This window comes from Salvelinus alpinus, chromosome 9 (assembly GCF_045679555.1).
Source record: "Salvelinus alpinus chromosome 9, SLU_Salpinus.1, whole genome shotgun sequence".
NCBI lineage: Eukaryota > Metazoa > Chordata > Actinopteri > Salmoniformes > Salmonidae > Salvelinus > Salvelinus alpinus.
Window position 1 is genome coordinate 51908827 of NC_092094.1, and position 15231 is coordinate 51924057.

Consider the following 15231-nt stretch of genomic DNA (forward strand, 5'->3'; position numbering starts at 1 on the left):
CGGAGGTCCTGGGATGGTGTGGTTACACGTGGTCTGCAGTTGTGAGGCCAGTTGGACGTACTGACAAATTCTCTAAAACGACATTGGATGTGGCTTATGGTAGAGAAATGAACATTCAACTCTCTGGCAACAGCTCTGGTGGACATTCCTGCAGCCAGCATGCCAATTGCACAATCCTTTGAGACTAAAGACATCCGTGGCATTATGTTGTGTGACAACACTGCACATTTTAGTGTATTTTATTGTCCCCAGCACAAGGTTCACCTGTGTAATGATCATGCTGTTTAATCAGCTTCTTGATATGTCACACATGTCAGGTGGATGGATTATATTGGCAAAGGAGAAATGCTCACTAACAGGGATGTAAACAAATTTGAGCACAACATTTTAGAGAAATACGTTTTTTGTGCGTATGGAAAATTTCAGAGATCTTTTATGTCAGCTCATGAAACATGGGACCAACACTTTACCTGTTGCGTTTATATTTTTGTTCAGTATATATTCCGGACTCTGGTCGGAAAGTCTATTGCCTGCAATTCTATCAATTTTCCCATGTGGTTTTATACTGTATTTTGTACTGTGTATTTACTGTAATACTGTATTCTCGACATACCTCATTCTAATATTTCTACTACTGTACATTGCATTTCAGTTACACTGTTTATACACAGCACATATTTATTTATATAGTGGACTAATATATTTACTGCTATACATATCATTCTTAGTATATCTTGTATAAATTCATCTGGTGTAGATACGTATAGATTGCATTTGGATTACTGTTACAGTGCTATTTGGGTTGTTAATTGGATTCGTTCAGACATTTCTTAATTTCTTGTTTTTTTTTCTTACTATTATTATTTGTGTTCTTGTTAGACATTTTACTGCATTGTTAGGAGCTAGTAACATAAGCATTTCGCTGCACCTGCTATAACATCTGCTAAACTGTGTACGCAACCAATAACCTTTTACTTGATATATTTCTGCAGGATTACTATGGAAAAACAACCCATTTTGAAGGCGGTTCTTCCACCAAAATCCCAATTTAACCATTGGGAATAATAGCTCAATATTATTTTTGAGAAAACACATTTTAAATCAATAAATGTCTAACATTTTCTCTAACCTCAATGTATACATTCTGCACTCTTACTTCTCACTCAACCAAAAAGCAAAGATATTTTATATGGCCTGTTAATTACTCAAGAAATGTATGTACGTTTGGCATGGACTCAAGCATTACTATCGAAAGCATGTTGCTACAACTAACTTCCTTCTCTGCGTGTGTGTACTTACTTTACTTGTTTATATCAGCTTGGTATTAGTCTCTTGTTGAGGATACTGTGTTAGTGTTATAAGCACTAATAAACAAATAAATACAATAAGTAACATACAGCAAAGAAATGCTGCCTTTTGTCCATTGATAAACACTTCATACATGTCAATGATGAATTTGTAAGGAAATCTGTCTTTATTTTTTTCTGATTGTCTTTCTCACCAAGTTGTACTGACACTTTTAGAGCCAACACCAGCTAATAAATACAATGAAATGTTAAAAAGCACAATTTAATTTCAAATACAATACTCAACACAAAATGTGTGTGACCAGGAAAAAAATGACGTCTGCTTCTGTAGGTCGAAACAGACGGTTGGTCTGAGTGACCTTTTGACTTGTGTCAAAGGGCAAAGCACCTCAGGCAGCACTGGAGTTAAAACAATGACTTCTGCATAAATAATAAAAATGCTACTAAACTGGAAATGTACTCAAACCTGTCAGATGTGAAGTTTTCCTCACAAGTCCAAACAGGTGACTTTTTTGTTTGTCAGAATTGTGTCGTTTTTTTTTTTACTAACGACAACTTCACAGTAGGCAGTACTGAAGAAAGAACATTAATATCCAGTGCGTGTGATGCTTAGAACACTGGGAACAATGTCTACACATGAGGCAAACGGTATAACTCTCCTTTTTGTTCTAATGCAAGTTAAATCAAACTTCAGTCCAAACAAAAAAAACATTGTTTTTTTTCTACCAACCTGCAAAATGTCGTTCGACATGGTCATAAAGAGTTACAAATCACATACAAATCAACCAGCAAACAGAGTAACCCAAACCCTAAAATAGAGCTTGTAAAAGTAGACATATTTGCAAAGTGGAGGATTATGAAAATAGGACTTTTATGGGTACATTTTAAATTGACTTTAAATATCAGTTTCAAAATATACTGCAGAAATATACATGTACCTTTTGAAATGCTAGAGGTTATATTGACCCACGCTTTTTTTTTTGCCAACGTACCAATTTTACAAAAAACGAAACATTGGTTTGTATTTTGAAAACCACCTCTGACGTCAACATAATTGTAAACTGATCAATTCACAGAAACAAATCTGATCTTCTGTACCTCGGTATAACACAGTAAAGAAAATGTACATTTTAAACCCCTAAATATATGGTGTCCCTACTATAGAAATTACTGTCTGGACCGCTCCTCTGCGTTTTCCTGTAATTCGGAATGACCATAGAAACAAGAGTCTAACTTTAAGACATATTGTGCCTATTAAGATGTACTGTGTCATTAACAACATCTGCTGAGTCTGTATGACACATGTTATACTCACAAACTCTACACACAAACTTGAGCCAAAAAAAAAAAAAGTCAAACCTAAAAGCCACTCAAGCTGAAAGTCAATGTACTGTAACAGTGTACCAAAACAACTCATTTGATCCTTTTTGGCCCCTATGCATTATGGGTGAATTAAAGTGGAAGTTCAGGATTTTACAACTTGATGTTAGATAGTTCCTCACCTTGAATATAGTCTATGGGCCAGGAGAAACTGTAATACATGGTTTGGTTTTCTATAAACAGCCAATACAAACTTTTGTTGTAAAATCCTGAAAGTCCCCTTTAACATCCTGTAGAAGATGTGGGCTAAGAAAAGGGAGGCGAAGACACTTGGGGCTAAACATCCACAGATTGATACTCCCGACAATGAACCTCTCTACAGGTCTGTGTCATTGCCAGAGGGGGTGCCAGAGATGACAGTATCAGACTCCTGAGACATTGCGACTGACGACGAGTGCTGGGTTGTTTATTGGGGTATGCAAGGGAAAACGTTTTAAAGTTGGTTGTCTTCCATTTGGTACCTAATCAACATGACCCTGTAGCGCCCCACAAGGTGTCCTAGAGCATTGGGCCTACCCATGGTCGGGGGGGGGGGGGATTTTTTGTAATACGGACACATCAGCAATAAAAAGTGATTGTATAAGACTTTTTGCAGCATCAAAATTAAGACTAGAATATTTCAGAGGGATGTGAATGTAGGTTTGGCACATTTCAAGAAAAACTGTACAATATCTCAACAAAAAAAATAAAAAAAATATGAATAATAATACAAGGGATTTTTCCTCCCCTGTTTCGTTGTCAGTCTGAAAAGTCCTACCACTCTCTCATATGAAATCAAAAACACATTCACAAGCTGGCACAGCATACCTGAGCAAGGATATTAAACCCCATCATAAACAGTAATGTAACATATTGTAAGCATTTGTCGAGAAAGGTGTAGGGGTACTGTACTCACAAGAAATAATCACGTCAAACTATAAGAGCTAAGGATTTTATATTACCTTTCACATTTTCAAGTCCTGACAATCCAAGGTTTTACAGGCAGTAACCTATCAGGAACATGTCCATGGAAATAAAATAAAAAAAACACAAAAAAAAACGTCATCACACTTGAAATAAACATTTAAGACTGACCGCTGTCGAAGACCAATTCCTGATGTTTTAGTCAAATCCATGCACACTCCTATAAAAAAAATACACACGCGGAAATGTGTAGGCTCTCTTTGTTCTTTAATCTCATTCTCTTCTCATCGACCTCTTACTGACTCTTACTTGCTCTTGTCTGTGTTGCATTGTAATTGCCGTGTGAGTATGTTCACTGTCTATCTGTTAGATTGTCTGGAGGTTGTCTAGAGGTTGTCTTTGCCCAATCCCTCTGTACGGGATCGTTTCCAATGACGTTTGCGCATGCTAAAAACAAGCACTCTCGTCTAAAAAGGTATTTTTGAGCAACATGCTCTGTGAGATCTGAGCATGTTTAGTTTATGTCACTTCCTGTTCGAGAGTCAATCTGAGAATGCTCAGTCTGTGGTGCATCGTATCCCGGACGGAGCTGCTTCGAGCACATGCTCAGCTCCCGTCGTACTGTTGAAAAGTTGTTCTGTTCAGAACTCTGTCTCTGTCGTATTTTCCCGCTTAAAAAAAAAAAGAAAAAAAAGATCAGAAGTTCTTCTGAGCATGCTCAGTTGGCTCCGACAGGCTCCCGTGTCTCACGGTCACTGCTGTAGTCCGATTTGTCCTCAAAGTCTTCATATACGTCTATCTCGTCCTCTCCTCTAACAGGGTGGTCGCCGGTCACCATGGCGACCGGCTTGGGCTTGACCACGCCGAACGTGCTCTGGGTGACGGGGATGGCGGGCTCGGGGCTGGCCGAGGCGCTGGAGCAGTCCGACGTCAGGTGCGGTGAGGGCGTGGCTGTCGCTATGGCGATGGCAGCCGGGTAGAGGCCGCCGGCACTGTTGCTGATGGGGATCTGAGGCTGTGGCCTGAGGTAGGTGGAGAGAGAGTGAGAGGGAGAGAAAGAAAGAAAGAGGGAGAGAGATTGCGAGAGAGAGGTTGAAAGAGAGAGAAGGAAATAGAGAGGCAAAGAGAGAGTGAGAAGTGGAGAGCAAGAGAAGGCAAGTGAGACAGCATGTAAGAGAGACAGATAGGGTGTTTTACAAAAACAGATTCATTCTTTCCTGGCCTGCTTTTGAACAGCTATTTAGAACAAGTTGAACGGTAGCAAACTCTTGTCTTTCGGGCAAACCTTAACACAGAGCTTTTTGCCAGCTCACAGTAGTCCTGTCAATGCTAAATAGCCTCTTGAGAAATGGATGGAATGAAGATAAACACATATCACTCAAGCAAGCCCTCTGCCCTCAAATGAAGCACATAAACCAAGAAAATTGATGTCAGTTTCCTCATCTAACGGTTCACCCCTTCTAGAAACAATTACCGCAGAGAACCTCTGACAGACTAATTTTCACATTAAACTGCTTAAAAACGACCCTGTTTCATTATAAGGAGCCGGGTCGAAATTGGTTATACCTCAATTTATAGCTCCCCTCCAGTTATTTGATTCAGTCCTGAGTGAAACTCCAGCCGCTATGGCGAATCAGGCTTTTCTTCCGCTTGACCACACACACTAAATTACAGAGTTAAACCTGTGACGTCTGCCCCGTACCGCCTCCCCCTCTCTCTCTCTCACTCGCAAACATCTGCTAGTATAATTTCTGTGTCATATTTCTACCGCCCGCAAAGCGCCTGCCATTGTCCTAATTTAATAAATGACAACTATTAAAAATCGCTCCAATTCAAAGCAGTGCCCCTGGTAAATCCATTAAAACGTGGCCTGCCGTGATGACTTTAATCACATCTATGCCTGTTTTCTATTAAGACCCAGCCACTGGCTTCGGCTGAATCCCAAAAGGCACCGTATTCCCTATAATAGTGCACTACTTTTAACCAAGGCCCATAGGGCTTTGGTCAAAAGTAGTGCACTATTTAGGGAATAGGGAGCCATTTGGGATGCGCATGTTGTTTTCAGCATTGCCTGTAGTTTGACATGAGAGGATGAGAAAAGCGCTATGATAAAGAGACCTTGTTATTTTTTTAACTAGTAGTTTGGATTACAAATTCAGCCTATAGCTCAGCACTATGACTTGAAGGGAAATACTGGGTGCACGGGGAATTAGCCTTACAAAGACCAACTTCCCCTTAATAACAAAATTATTAGGAGCAGTCGATTCAAGTGTTCCAATCCAAAAATGGGAGCCGACCATGAAAAAAATATTGAAGAGATAGTTGACCCCATGATCAGTTTCCTTATCTCTATTAGCTTAGTATTAAAGTGACCTACTTCAAAATGTTTTTAATTAAGTATGTTAAAAATCTGACTTTCTGTGTTTGAATGGTGTGGGCGCAACCCCAACAACAGAATGACGTGGTTGTATACCGGTCACAAAAAAATATACATGACAAGTAATGGCTGGTTGGCCAGCGTCACGCTATATGAGGACATAGCAAGCGTTTTTTGTTTAAGGTAATGTTTTTGAAGTGTTTTTTTCCACTAATTAAAGTATAGGATGAGTCAACCACATTATTTGGGTATGAGATAACAGAATATGAACCTTTAAAAGGGAGATTTTCACTGGACAGTTACTTTAAAGGGTGATTACTCCAAAATCAAGGTTTGTCAGATGTTTTCTGACCTCAAAAGTAGCCTAAAGTTAAGATGAATCCACGTACCACATCACCGGTTGTGTATGTCCAGCTATATTCAAATGAATGAAAAAGATCTCTTTGTTCTGGAAATATGGAAATGACATGGTGCTTATCTCTTCCATTTATTTTGGATTGTGGCGTAAAGCCTAATCTACAAAACAAATGGTCTGGGACATGGACTTACCTCAACATAAGACCACTTTTGAGGTTTGAAAACACAAACTTTGATTTTGGAGTGTATTGTCCCTTTAAGTATACTAACAGTTAGCCTAGTTAGCCATAAAGACCGCACAACAGTAGATCAGTAGAGTGTCTCTCTCTTCTTACCCCACACTGAAGAACTGCCTCATCTCCTGACGCCGCGAGCGCATCATCTGCTTGTACTCGCCAATGCGTAGCTTCTTGCCGTCGATGATGCAGGTCCTCTTGGGCCGGGGCTTGTACTTGTAGTTGGGGTATTTCTCCAGGTGGATCTTACTGAGATGGGCCTGTTCCTCGTAGTATGGCTGCTTCTCCTGGTTGGTCATGGACTTCCAGCGAGAGCCTATACACAGGTAGTGGGACACACACACAGTAAGAGTCAGTGTTGGAACCCAAACTACAGCATAAGGACACACATACACGTGCACGTGCACACACACACACACACACACACTGAAGGACACTATTTGGGTATTGGTGTTCGTAGAGAGTATTGGAGTCGGTGTTTGTAGAGAGTATTGGAGTTGGTGTTCGTCGAGAGTATTGGAGTTGGTGTTCGTCGAGAGTATTGGAGTTGGTGTTTGTAGAGAGTATTGGAGTTGGTGTTTGTAGAGAGTATTGGAGTTGGTGTTTGTCGAGAGTATTGGAGTTGGTGTTTGTCGAGAGTATTGGAGTTGGTGTTCGTCGAGAGTATTGGAGTTGGTGTTCGTCGAGAGTATTGGAGTTGGTGTTCGTCGAGAGTATTGGAGTTGGTGTTCGTCGAGAGTATTGGAGTTGGTGTTCGTCGAGAGTATTGGAGTTGGTGTTCGTCGAGAGTATTGGAGTTGGTGTTCGTAGAGAGTATTGGAGTTGGTGTTCAAAGAGTGTATAGGAGTTGGTGTTCAAAGAGTGTATAGGAGTTGGTGTTCAAAGAGTGTATAGGAGTTGGTGTTCGTCGAGAGTATTGGAGTTGGTGTTCAAAGAGTGTATAGGAGTCAAAGTTTTGTCAAGTATAGTCCTGTAACTAGAAATCTTTTCACACGTGGATTACAACGTTCTGTAAATTGCTTGTTTATGTTCTTCTAATACTAATGGGGGGATCAATACAGTTACATATCACAATGTAATTTTGGACGATATTATATCGATATAGATAAAAAAAAATTTAACTAGCTTTAGTCAGCTGTACCCGTGCCAAAAAACTATTTTTCATCCTATAGCTTGTTCTTTCATTTTCTTTTTAAACAGTGAGACAAAATTTGTTCTCCACATTTAGTTCCCTGACTGATCAAAACAAATTTTATCCTGCTCTCTCATGTCCCTCTGCAGCAGACATATTGTGAGCAATATGTTTGGAACATCAAATCGCAATAAAATCACAGTTTCGAATCGCAATACATATCGTGATAATATAGAATCATGAGAATCGCAATACATATCGTGATAATATAGGATCATGATAATATTGTATTGCGAGGTCCCTGGTAATTCCCACCCCTATCTTATAATGTGGTTCAATTAGCCATTGAACCGTACGTGTCAGCACTTCCACTGCACAAAATGTGTGCCGTGTTACTTCTATCATAGCAGGAAATCTCTACAAGTATGAACTTGTAATAAGAGAGAGACTACTGGTGCATCTACATTGTTGAAGGGTGCTTGAAAACAGGAATCTGTCCCACTTTAGGATCCCTGATACAGTGGGTTCTCATCATGTCTCTCCTATAAGCACCCAGCGACGGAACAAGTGGACAGGACCGTTACCGCAGGAATGGAGCACATCTGCATGGCTTTCTGACAACCCATTACACACACACACCACAGCTTGGACACACACAGAGAGGAATCCAGGACTTGTGTCCCAACGGACACCCTATTCCCTATTTAGTGCACTACTTTGTCCTGGGCTCTGGTCAGGTCTATTTAGGGAAAAGGGTGCCAATTGGGGCACAAGCACAGGACTCTGTTTACCGACGTTTATCGAGACTCCCTTCTTTTTCAACTAAGGAAACAGTGAGGACACTTTTTTTTTTACGGACTAAAGCGGCCGCATCGTGTCCCTCGTCTCCAGCTGTGTTATTGTGTTTGGGCAGCACACTCCATCGTCTCCTGATTGCCTCTCAGGTCTGGCATTTCCCTGGTGTCATCACAAACAAACCGCTAACTAGGTAAATATCCGGAATGTTCAGTCTCCGCCGGATAGGTGGAAGTGATAGATGACCTCTGACCCTTTAAATTTGACTCCAACTTTGAGTGAGGAGGTTTGAGCTATCCAATGCTTTGGAACCCTCAACTCTGGACCTCGAAGCCAGTTCCACTGCGTTTTTTCATTGTTGCCCTCCTATTCAGGGACTGATTTAGACCTGGCACACCAGGTGGGTACAATTAATTATCAGGTAGAACAGAAAACCAGCAGGCTCCGGATCTCATAGGGTAAGAGTTGAATAATCCTGCTTTAGAATGATAACTTCAGTGATGTTGAACAATGGTCTATGTATACGACGGATGAGCAAAGTGCAAAGATTGTATTTCTTGAATACGGCGTTTAGTTTGCCTCAATTCATTTAGCGAGTAAAGTCCTTTGACACCGTTTGCTCAAAAGCCAAACATTTTGGCCTAGTGCATGGGTCGGCGACCTTTATCACTGGAAGAGAAAGAAATTTCCACACCAAAAAAAAAGGTGTTGAGGGAGACATTCAAGCCCTTTCCAAGCAATATCTTATATTCAGCACCACGGATAGCAGTCTGATCAAATTACCACGAAATCTGACGTTCAGGGTCCCAGAGCAGTGGACACAACTTCTGGTGAAGGTGCAGGGAGAATCGAATCTCGTGAACATACAGTAAAATATGCTCAAGGAGTGATTTTACTTTTTGATTTAAAAAGCTACCAACGAAGGAAATATTGTTGTCCACATCAAGAAATTGAATAATGAATCGCAGATAAACAAGTATTGTAAGGCAAACGGAAGGTTTGATTGTAATCAATATTTATTAAAGGCATACTGCTTTAAACTTAAAACAAAGTGTTGTCTGTTTCTTTACCTTACTTTAATAATGAACATTTTAAAACTCTAAAATGATATTTGGAGAACAGCTAAAACATTATTATTGCACACAGAGTGAGTCCACCCAACTTATGTGACTTGATACACCACATTTTTACTCCTGAACTTATTTAAGCTTGTAATAACAAAGGGGTTGAATACTGATTGACTCAATACATTTAGAGCTTTTCATTTTTCATTCATTTGTAAAAAAAAATCTAAAAACATAATTCCACTTTGACATTATGGGGTATTGTGTGTAGGCCAGTGACAAGAAATCTATTTATTTTATTTTATTCAGGCTATAACACAACAAAATGTGGAAAAAGACAAGGGGTGTGAATACTAGTATAAATGCTTGTATCAACACAAGAAGCACTTTTCACTGCACATATCCATCACCCCAGTCAGAGTCTCACAGCAGAGGATGTGTGTGTGAGAGAGAGAGAGTTCTATGGGTGTGTGTGAGTTCTATAAAGATGTTATTCTAATATGAATGATTAAATAAGATCAGATTGATCGATTGGTAGTTGACCGCTATACAATATTTTGAATACATCATTGAACGTTTAGGTGGACATGGGGGGGTAGCACATTTAGTTTCTGTTTCATACAGCAGTGTTGTTTTAAATGAGGCACACGCCCTCTTAAGACATTATCTACAGTGCCTTCGGATAAGTATTCAGACCCCTTGACTTTTTCCACATTTTGTTACGTTAAAGCCTTATTCTGTAGCGCCTTAACTGCCGAGCAGTTGCCATACCAGGCGGTGATGCAACCGGTCAGGATGCTCTTGATGGTGCAGCTGTAGAACCTTTTGAGGATCAGGGGACCCATGCCAAATCTTTTCAGTCTCCTGAGGGGGAAAGGTTTTTGTCGTGCCCTCTTCACGACTGCCTTGGTATGTTTGGAGCATGATAGTTCGTTCCAAGGAACTTGAAACTCTCGACCCGCTCCACTACAGTCCCGTCGATGTTAATGGGGGCCTGTTCGACCCGCCTTTTCCTGTAGTCCACGATCAGCTCCTTAGTCTTGCTCACATTGAGGGAGAGGTTGTTGTCCTGGCACCACACTGCCAGTTCTCTGACCTCCTCCCTATATGCCGTCTCATTGTTGTCGGTGATCAGGGTTACCACTGTTGTGTCGTCAGCAAACCTAATGATGGTGTTGGAGTCGTGTTTGGCCACACAGTCGTGGGTGAACAGGGAATACAGGAGGGGACTAAGTACACACCCCTGAGGGGCCCCAGTGTTGTTAAGGATCAGCATGGCAGACGTGTTGTTGCCTACTTTTACCACCTGGGGGCGGCCCGTCAGGAAGTCCACGATCCAGTTGCAGAGGGAGGTGTTTACTCCCAGAGTCCTTAGCTTAGTGATGAGCTTCGTGGGCACTATGGTGTTGAACGCTGAGCTGTAGTCAATGAACAGCATTCTCACATAGGTGTTCCTTTTGTCCAGGTGAGAAAGGGCAGTGTGGAGTGCGATTGAGTGGATCTGTGGATCTGTTGGGGCAGTATCTAGGGTGTCCGGGAGGATGCTGTTGATGTGAGCCATGACCAGCCTTTCAAATCACTTCATGGCTACCGACGTGAGTGCCATGGGGCGGTAATCATTTAGGCAGGTTACCTTCGCTCCTTGGGCACAGGGACTATGGTGGTCTGCTTGAAACATGTAGGTATTACAGACTCGGTCAGGGAGAGGTTGAAAATGTCAGTGAAGACACTTGACAGTTGGTCCGCACATGCTTTGAGTACACGTCCTGGTAATCCGTCTGGCCCAGCTGCCTTGTGAATGTTGACCTGTTTAAAGGTTTTGTTCACGTCGGCTACCGAGAGCGTTATCACACAGTCATCCAGAACAGCTGGTGCTCTCGTGCATGCTTCAGTGTTGCTTGCCTCGAAGCGAGCATAAAAGGCATTTAGCTCATCTAGAAGGCTCTTGTCATTGGGCAGCTCGCGTCTGGGTTTCCCTTTGTAGTCCGTAATAGTTTTAACGCCCTGCCACATCCGACGAGCATCAGAGCCGGTGTAGTAGGATTCAATCTTAATCCTGTATTGACGCGTTGCTTGTTTGATGGTTCGTCTGGGGGCAATTGCTGTCTGTGGTAGATCAATCCGGTTAATTTTTGCAACTGAAAGATCATGTATGACCATAACAAGGCCACGGTGTATATATATGTATATATTTTTGACACTTCATTCAGACAGTAAGGAATTCAAACAGGAATGTGGGAGAAACAGTGAGAAGGATGGACGCCGGGATTGAACCCTGGTCTGCGGTGGGGAGTTTTATATGTGACATGCCAGGGAGTATTACCACTTAACCACAGCTCTGCCATCTTACCCAGGATCTTGCTGATGTTGGAATTGTGCATGTCAGGGAAGGTCTGCAGGATCTTCCTCCTCTCGTCCTTGGCCCACACCATGAAGGCATTCATGGGTCTCTTAATGTGGGGCTCAGTACTGTTCCTGCCCCTGGTCTCCCTGAAGACCCGGGCCTCCGTAGTGCTGGCGACACCTGTGGGAAGGGAGGGACATTTCATGACTTACTCAATCACTCACTCGTTCGTGTAAAAACCTATTAAGCCACAAAGTACATACATTGCACAGTATGTCTAAGAGCCTCCAGACAGTGAGGGAGGGGACAATTGAAAGTGTATGTGTGTGTGTGTGCACTTGTGTTTTACAGTAATGAGGGGGTCTGTGTCTACTCTACTGGCTGCAGAACTAGGGATGGACCCCCTGGCTGTGGTCGCCATCAACGACGCTCTGATTATCAGCCAGATAACATCTCTGTTTACCGTCCCGTGTTTACGGCTCTGATTTCAAACCACAGCATGATGAATGCTTCCCAATCCACCGTAACCTGTAAACACTGGGGGTTTATAGAAAACAGGTGGGCTTCTGGGCCAGAAAATATAAAAAACCCAATTCCGTTTTTAACTGCCTTGCTTCTGTTTGCATACTTCGGCAGGGTGGAATTGTCTGAGACACAAACAGTGTTAGTGGGTTGGAAAGAAGGGGAGAATCTAGAATACCGCTTCTCGTTCCTCGTCGACGTACAGTAAGAAGCCCACTGAACAATTATGTCGTATTAAAGGTCCTTAATTTGAAAAACTAAACGGAAGCCCCGCCATTTGGTTTGCTATAAAGTTCAGGGGTTGTGATGGGGGTATTGAACTCAAGTCATGTGGCATAAAATGATTGAAAAAAACTGTAAATATCACAGAGTGGGCCTATTGGTGCAAGGCAGGGGTTTGTGCCTGGACATTCAAGTGTCCACTACTGAGGCGATCCGAGAAGAACACAATAAATATTTGGGTCTGGTGAATACCTGTGTGCAGAGCAGACTCTCTCTCTGTCTGTGTCTCTATCGTAGGGAACACAGTTGAAAGAGGCCCCAAAAGTGGCGCTATCTAACCAAGGGCCCCAAGTGAAGGGTCACTGGCATCCATTTAGCCTGAGCAGGATGTGCCCACTTTTGCCTCAAACCTAACCTCTTTTCCTGTCTGTTAAATATCCGTCTGACCCTCTCTCTTCTCTTCTCCTCTGTTCTCCTACTATTATGCACCAAGCCATACAACGGCAATGTATTTTTATACACATTAATATAAACACGGATGGCAAGCATACACACAGTCATAAACATGAACCAGAACATACTGTACTGCACAGAATGCACGTACATAAAAGTATGGAGAACTTTCAGAAGATGGACAGAAAGGCAGAAAAATATATTTTTTACATTTTTGAAACAAAGAAAGAACATTTTATTGAGACATTTTGAAAGAAAGAAAGAAAATATTATTGAAACATTTTGAAAGAAAGGCAGAAAAAAAGAAAGACGAAACTCACCATCAACATCCTCATGTCTGGTGAGGTCAATGACCCTGTGGCCCATCTTTCCATCCTCTCCCAGGTTGCCCAGGTGCTGACTCAAACTCTCAAAGTGCATCCGCTCCTAAAACACAGAGAGGTCAAAGGTCAATAAGGGTTGATTCGCACTACGCAGCCGAGCCAAGCGATCCGAGCTGTACGAAGCTGACCTGGTTTACGCATGCATCATAGTTGTTGGAACCATGCTGGAAAGAACAATGTGAAAATAAATATCCAAGCCAGCACAGTGCAGTTTGGGTCTGCCTAATAGCGTGAAAATGCTATTAAGAGTCCAATTAAACGGACTGCAAAGCTCTGGTATAAGGGCTCAGAGAAAATAACACAATCATCACATCACAGAACACACGTTTTCAAAGAAATTCAGCAATTTAGCAAACGTACACAGCAAACAAGTTTCAGTCTTCGATGCGTAGCTGTTTGCATTGTAATCTGGCCGTCTTCGGATCAAAGGTTTTGCTCTTCTTTGTGATCTTAGAGGCGGTCTATATGAGTAGGTTTGTGCTAATGATCGTGTAACAAACTCGACTCACACTTTCTCACACACTGCTTCTGGCGAGAGATTAGAGTTTAAAGACAGCCATTCCAGCTTAGGGGAGGTAGGAAAGGAGGTTTTTGAGACCGGATCGAAAAGAAGAAGAGAAGAGAAAAGGAGAATAAATGAAGTCAAATAATACAAGAAAAATGAAGAGAGAGCGTGCGCCCGCGAGAGCGAGAAAGACAGAGAATGCCCCCCCCCCAAAATGATTTACAGCCACAGAACAAGATCATTTGCCAGATCTATCCAGCGCAGCGCTACCATGTAAGCTGTCACTGACTCGATGCTCCCCACCCATCCTGCCTACTGAGTCTCTGATTATCCTGCACTGTCCACCCTTCCGCCCTGCTCTGTCAAATGAGTCTGCCACGCTCCAAAACTGTGGTGGAAAACCACGCATCCACTCCTTCTTCCACCTCTTCTCCTCCTCCTCCTCCTCTTCCTCTTCCCTGTTTTCTGGTGACAGACACATTTTGTTTGACGGAGGGAATGGTTGCTAGGTGAAGTCATGCCGCGGTAGCAGCTGGAAGCACACACACACACACACACACACACACACACACACACACACACACACACACACACACACACACACACACACACACACACACACACACACACACACACACACACACACACACACACAGTGGGGTCTGAAATTATTGGCACCCTTGATAAAGATGAGGAAAAATGACTGTATAGAATAAATAATTCAAATACTGAGCTATCTTGTATGATCAAAAACATTATATTATTTTGAACTAATATAATTGCTCATAGAAAGAGATTTTGACACCCCTGTTTTCATAATGGCACTGAGCCTTTTTCTAAAATGTTTTATAGACCATTCCTCCATACAGAATATTTTCAGATCCTTGACATCCTTCGTCTGGGCGTATGGACTGCCCTCTTCAATTCAAACCACAGGTTTTCAATGGGATTCAAATTCCGGCGATTTTGTGGTCAATTAATGATTTTAATGTGTACTTCGGGTTACTGATCCACTTGCGGCCAAGTTTCAGGCCGAGGCAACCAGGTTTTTTGGCTAAAATGTCCTGGTACTTGGTCAAGTTCATGATGCCGTTGGCTTTAACAAGGGCCCCAGGGCCAAAACAGCCCAATAACATCAAAGATCCACCCCCATATTTTACAGTAGGAATGGGGTACTTAGCTATCTGTTTATGCACTGTCATTTAAATGCCAAACCCACCACTGGTGTGCATGGTCAAAGAGCTCTATGTC

At 42.1% G+C, this 15231-nt stretch overlaps 1 protein-coding gene across 6 annotated transcripts in view; it reads right to left on the minus strand.

Moving 5' to 3' along the window:
• Positions 1–1451: 1451 nt before the first annotated feature.
• LOC139584005 (transcription factor SOX-6-like) overlaps positions 1452–15231 on the minus strand; it is a 153377-nt gene continuing 139597 nt past the window's right edge. For all 6 annotated transcript variants that reach the window (XM_071415520.1, XM_071415523.1, XM_071415524.1 and 3 more), the window contains 4 exons: positions 13413–13518; positions 11902–12075; positions 6660–6876; positions 1452–4612 (listed from right to left, as the gene is read on the minus strand). In XM_071415520.1, coding sequence (XP_071271621.1) covers positions 4309–4612; positions 6660–6876; positions 11902–12075; positions 13413–13518 — 801 coding nt within the window. In that variant the 3' untranslated portion in view covers positions 1452–4308. The remainder of the gene's footprint in view (positions 4613–6659; positions 6877–11901; positions 12076–13412; positions 13519–15231) is intronic.